At 37.2% G+C, this 6,633-nt stretch overlaps 1 protein-coding gene across 1 annotated transcript; it reads left to right on the top strand.

Annotated features, from left to right (window-relative positions):
• Positions 1–3,354, top strand: LOC145220613 (uncharacterized). Its single transcript, XM_080087810.1, has one exon. The coding sequence runs from the start codon at positions 49–51 to the stop codon at positions 3,208–3,210; it is 3,162 nt and encodes a 1,053-aa protein (XP_079943936.1). The 5' UTR covers positions 1–48; the 3' UTR covers positions 3,211–3,354.
• The last annotated feature ends 3,279 nt before the right edge of the window (positions 3,355–6,633 follow it).

Here is a 6,633-nt window from a genome sequence, read left to right as displayed (position 1 = left end):
TGTAAAGGTTCTGTTGGGTGTGTGTCGGAGTGGGACCGATGTAATGGAATGATAGATTGCATAGATGGCAGTGATGAAGTTAATTGCACTTGTCCTGCTTATAGGTTTGAATGTGATTGTTACAAAACAAAGAACTGCACAAATGTCTACAGTGGTTGCATCTACAAAAACAGGCAATGTGATAGATATAATAACTGTGGAGATTGGAGTGATGAAGTTAATTGCACTTGTCCAGCTCATAACTTTGAATGCCCATGTTACAAAACAAAGAACTGCACAACTGATAATGGTTGCATCAACAAAAACAGGCAATGTGATGGATATAATGACTGTGGAGATTGGAGTGATGAAGTTAATTGCACTTGTCCAGCTGATAAGTTTGAATGTGATTGCTACAAAACAAACAACTGCACAACTGCATGGGGTTGCATCTACAAATACAGGCAATGTGATGGATATAATCACTGTAGAGATTGGAGTGATGAAGTTAATTGCACTTGTCCAGCTCATAAGTTTCAATGTGCATGTGTTGGCACGAAACAATGCGACATCAGTATAGGGGGAAGTTGTATTGAGCGATCTTTATTATGTGATGGAAATCGTGACTGTTTTGATGGTAGTGATGAGACACATTACACATGTAACTGCTCTGGAGTTTACGCAAGATGTCCGTGTGATCCTGGTAACAAACATTGTTCATCTACTGGCAGATGCATACCTTTTGACTGGATTGGTGACACATTTAAGGATTGCTATGATGGAAGTGACGAACTTTGTTCAGTTTCCAACTTCACATGTCAATCTTGCACAATGTTTGCCACAACTTGTAAGAGTGAACAACTTGCCAGGTATCTTCTACATTCCCCAGTTCCAGCAGGGTGCAACACAGTAATCCAACCATCTTGTACTGATGACATCAACAGTTGTAAAAGCAAGAATGTGATTTGCGTCTCCTCAATCTGCAAAAAAACTGAAAAAAATTGTCAGAATTATGCCTTTTGTAATAATAAAAAATTCATAGCTGGAAGTCATTTTTGTGACTCAGTTAGTAGTTGTAGTGACAACAGTGATGAAATAAAATCTGGTTTTGGGTTTAAATGCTCTGGATCATCGAGACAAGGTGTTTGTGTTTTGCCTCAACCTAACGTTTACGATTCAGTGGCTCAATGTTCTGATAAATCTGATCTTTGTTTTGTCAACAGAGAGTTCAAATGTTTTCAGTGCTTGGATAAAAAGTTGATTATATCATCCAAGCAAGTTTGTGATGGTATAGTGGATTGCTTTGATATGACAGATGAGTGTTTGTGTTTTAATCAAAGTTTGTGTAATGATATAAGGGGTGATTGTCCATCAAATCAGATGCATTGCCAAAATAAATCTGTATGTTCAGTTCAAAGTGGAAAGTTGTGCAACTCAAGCGTGCAATGTGTTGATCAAATAAACACAAAATACTGTTCATCTGCAAATAATTTGGAACAAACTCAGTGTTTACCAGAAAACTTTAAAGGCCTCGAAATTGACGAAATATTTAAGTGTGCGAGAAATGACAACCATTGGTTGAGGAGTAAATTTCAGTATTGGCTAGGTAAGGGAATTGAAGCCAGAGTTTTGTTGGACTTAATATGTGATGGAAAAGTTGGGGACAAGCTGAAGTTATATGGTGAAGTGAATTGTCCAAATATGTTTTCTTGTTTTTCAAAACGAAAGTTTAACATAAAAAACACACTGGTGTGCGACGGAAAAGTCGATTGTGACGACGGCTCAGATGAATTTCCTGAACTTTGCAACAAAACCCAGTTTTATTGTAAAGGCAAAGATTTAATTTCTATTGACAGAAAAACTGTTTGTGACGGAATTATCGATTGCGATAATGAATCTGATGAAAGCAGATGTTGTTGCGAAAAGGAACGATTTTATTGCACAAACAAACAACCTTTGTCAGTTGAATGGAAACTGGTGCAGAATGGAATTCGCGATTGTTCGGATGGAAGTGATGAATGTGTGAACTTGGCTGGGGACGCGTTTGCAGATGTCAATGAAATGATTGCCAATCCAATATACCGAGCAATTTTCTGGATAACAGCAGTGTTAGCCTTGGGAGGAAATTCGTTTGTGTTTATTGCAACTGCTCGCAGCTTATGGAATGTAGACAGAAACAAAAATGTTTTAATTAACACAAGTATTTTTCTTCTAAACCTATGTTGCTCAGATTACCTCATGGGAATATATCTGCTTGTTGTTATAGTGCAAGCCACACAATTTTCTGGCTTGTATTGTTTATTTGATAAGGAATGGAGATCAAGTAGTTTGTGTTCGGGACTCGGGGCACTTGCTGTGGTTTCTTCTGAAGCATCGGCCATGACTATGACAGCAATGACCACTTATCGCCTTGTATCAGCCTTTAAACCATTTACAATTCAAAGTGTAGGTGTTCTTAGAGTTTTACTTGCTGAATTGTTTTGCTGGATTTTTGCTGTAGTTTTGGCAACTGTTCCTTTACTAAAAGTCACTTCGGAATATTTTACAACTGATGTTTGGTTTCCAAACAACATTTTCGGAAATGATTTTGTTTCCAGGGAAAACATGTCACTTCTTGCACAAAGAATTACTGGTATGGAACCAGAAAGTTGGACTGATGTGAAACAAACCATCAAGGAAACATTTCCTCGCAACCCAATCAAAGGAGAGTTTGGATATTATGGAGAAACAACCGTCTGTGTGCCACGTTTGTTTGCCACAACCAGTGAATTTGCTTGGGAATATTCAACTTTCCTCATCACAATCAACTTCCTTATGTTCATCTACATGGTGGTTGCATATGTTCTCATCTACAAACAGAGTAACCGCATGAAAGGATCTAGAAGCAACGATATTAGCTCCAAGATGCAGAAGAGAATCTCGAGATTAATTTTGACCGACTTCTGTTGCTGGATTCCAATTTGTGTTATGGGATATTTGAGTGTTGGAGGGATCAAGATGCCACCAGATGCTTATGTGTTGAGTGCTTGTCTATTTCTACCAATCAACAGTGCTCTTAATCCCTTGCTTTACTCTAAAGCAATAGAAGATCAACTTGTTAGGGCAAAGAAATGGCTGATGGAGAAATTGTCCGTTTTACGTGCAGCTACAAATCGCTCAACTGATTTAGCTGTTGGATACAATGCTCATGCAGATGAAGAAGGCGACAGAGTGATTGAGTTTAGAGAATGAAACAACCATAAACTTAAACAATAGTAAATATCCCACAAATATTTGTTGCAGTTTTCGCATTGTTAAATCTTATTATACTCGATCTGGTTTCCGTCATGTGTATATGGTTATGTAAATATGTCAATTTATTATGTGAAAATTTGACTTATAATGTCTGAGTATTTTTGTATGCATTATTATTTTGGCAAGAGCTAAGTTAAGAAAGTTACAAACATAGTAAAAGGGCACTTCAGGTGTTTAGCATGCTTTTTAAATGTAGAAAGAACGATTGTTACATTTAAAACAGCATAGAAACTAATTTTGCCTTTTGTTGAAAAAATAACAACTTTGTAATTAAGAACAAGCTTTACAACAATACGCACACAAATATCCAGGTTTAGTAACAGTTGAAAGAGTCTGTATAAATCGATATGAGTACAATAGGACACAAGCATCAGTGAAAGATAGCAAGCAAAGCTACATAATAGCACTTAAACAATCACCGAATTGAAATTTGAACCACTAACCTCACTATGAATAGGGATAGCAATAAACCAGGGGCGTGTAACTGCTTATTGCAATGGGCCACAATTTACATGCATAATGATGCTGAGGGCCAATTTGATACATTTTGATAAAATTCATTTATTGTAGTGGTTTCCAACCTGCGGTTTGCCCCTCTCAAGGGTCCCTGGTTTGTTTTCAAGGGTCCACGAGGGCAAAATTTTAAACCAGAGAACTTTGCCTAAATTTTACCTAGTAATGCAATGTCAAAAATGCTAAACAACATCTTCCTATGATTTAACAGTGAAAAGTATAAAACAATGGACTACTTGACGCAATCAGCGTGGGCTACACAAATAGCTCTCGCGGACCGTATGTTGCATGACCCTGCACTTAACTAACCAAAATACAGAAAAACATCTATTGCAAAATACTAAGTTATGACCCTCTTGGTTTACAGTGCTTGTGTAAAAGCAATATAGGGTAAAAGCTCCTGTTGTAATATTTTAGTCTCTTTACTGTTGGAAAATAAGATTCATAAACACATAAATGGTTTAAATTTTAAATGCACCTGTGTTTTATTTAGACAATGCGCTGTAGATATTTCCACTAATGAGATCTTTATACTTGTTGTAATAAAATTTTCCAGTCCTGTTTGTTGTTATGTTGTACAAACATTCCGTTTGTTCAAATGCTGATTTCTACAAACGAGAAAATTCATTTCATTAGATTACTGTGAAACAAACAGCAAGAGAATTTCAAATTTTAGTAAAAACAAGCTGCCAGTCCTAAACATTATTTAAAGAAACAGCTTTTTGAATTGATGTAATAAGTTCAATTAAAGATTAGTTGAATTGCTTCACTACAAAAGTCAAGACTTGTTTCTAAGAAATCCAATCCATTAAACAATATGGGGACTAAATGCAATTATTTGTTTTTTGTTTTACTACACAACAAAACAAGTAGTAACAAAACAGCTCTAAGGCTTCCTGCTTGATGACTGACTGGTTATAATGTCATTCTGTTTTGTTGCATAGCGCATACAGATGCTAAGTTTTGTTACCAATTGGAGGTTATAGCTAAGTTAATTTACTTTCAAAAATAGTCTTGCTATAACCAAAATAAGGTATGATATTAATGCTCAAAATTGATGTCATAGCAATTCAGCCTGATAACCTCCAAATATCACAAAAGCTGAGAAATTAGTTGTGATAAAGCCGTAAAACATTAACTGTGTTTCGAAATATGTAAGTTCAACGTTGACCTTTAGTAACCTCTTGGGTGTTATAACCAGGTAACAACGACCAGTTAACGACATTTTTAACGAAGCTTGGGGGAAAAACAGTTCATCGTTTGACGAGTTTATACCGGACTTGCTAAATTTTACTTAAATTACTGTTTTTACGATTTGAATTTCGCGCTGTCGACCTTACAAGCACGAACAAACAACGATGTAAGTGGTCAAACTGCTTGGCAAGTTCTTTACGAATACCTCTGCATGAAAGCTGTCATTAAAATAAAATCCGGGCCATCAGACACATGTACCGACTGAACGGTGGAGGTTGGTGGTTCAAATCCAACGCACTATGTCCCATCCGAGCAGTGGTTCTCAAACTTTTTCATTAATTTTTCAAAACGGCCCATTTGCCATGATTTCGAGGGCTCGCGGTCATTTAGCTTGAATATGTATTTCAGAAAAAATAAACATTACGATTGTGCACAAACAATTGCGTTTTTTTAGTTGTCATGTAATAAGGGCTATTGTTTAGCAATGGAGACAGTCGACTCTCAATTCTAATTTGATTTAAACTGATTCAGTGGCACAAACTGACGCCAAATAAAATTATAGAATTACTTCAACCTTTTCACGGTCCCCCAAAATTGCCTCACGGACCCTAACCGACCGCGGACCCCAGTTTGAGAACCGCTGCATTAGGGTCTGATGGGGTTTATTAATATAAAAGTTCAAAATTGAAATTGGCAATTACGAATGGCAAATAAATGGAGCCCATCTATACGTGACTAATGTTCGAAAAGTGCTAGAAGGAAATATCTCGCACAAGCAATGCAGCATATCTTCATCAGACCAGAGACATGGAACAGTGTATAGAAATAGATGCGAGTGCTCATGTAGAAAATATGTAGTAGTGGCGTTGAATCTCTTCTTCTCAGCTAATTCTCAATATCAAGGCCACTTTCTTTATGCGTATGTTGACTGATATCCGGCGCTTATGTCTCGCAGAAATGAGCGAGGCTATAAAAATATTTTGACTGTTAAACAAGAAATTACAAATCATTTTTCCAATGTGTCAAAATCTTTTTTAAAACTTGTGGTACGCCTGTGCTTTTCAGGTGGTAAGCGAGTTGTTTTCTTTCATATTATTTCCACTTCGCATAGCTGTTAAAAAAGCAGAGATACTTAATTAAAGTCGGATCATGAAATGCAACTTCCAACTTTCAGCCTTGGTTCCGGGCGAAACTATTTTCTTGGACATTCTTTGGAACTGTTAACCTTGTTGGTTTCAGAAATATGCTATAGATAGTCCAGGAAAACAGGTTTATTTCTTAGTCCACCTATGTAAACAGGGTTTAAGTGACACGCAGCGAAAGAAAAAATCGTTAGGTGGTACGCGATCAATAAAGGTAGACCCAGATAACATATATTTGTTGGCAAAACGTTGGGTGAACATCAAATTTTAATCGGGCCAACTAGTCGGGTTACCGTTGGGTAAACGTCTAAATGCTCGTTGGTTCCTCGTTGGCTTCTGGACGGCGAAACTGTCAGGCCAACCAGTCCCCTACGTAATCCCCAACCGTATTACTCATCGGGCCAATTTTTACCCATCGTTGGCCCAATGCTTTCACCAACGTCCTTTCTACAATGGTTCAACGTTTGTTCTGCACACGGTTTTCTGCTTACAAACAGCACCACACACTTCG

This window comes from Phallusia mammillata, chromosome 3 (genome assembly GCF_965637545.1).
Source record: "Phallusia mammillata chromosome 3, kaPhaMamm4.hap1.1, whole genome shotgun sequence".
Lineage (NCBI taxonomy): Eukaryota > Metazoa > Chordata > Ascidiacea > Phlebobranchia > Ascidiidae > Phallusia > Phallusia mammillata.
This window is presented reverse-complemented; position numbering and strand designations above follow the sequence as displayed.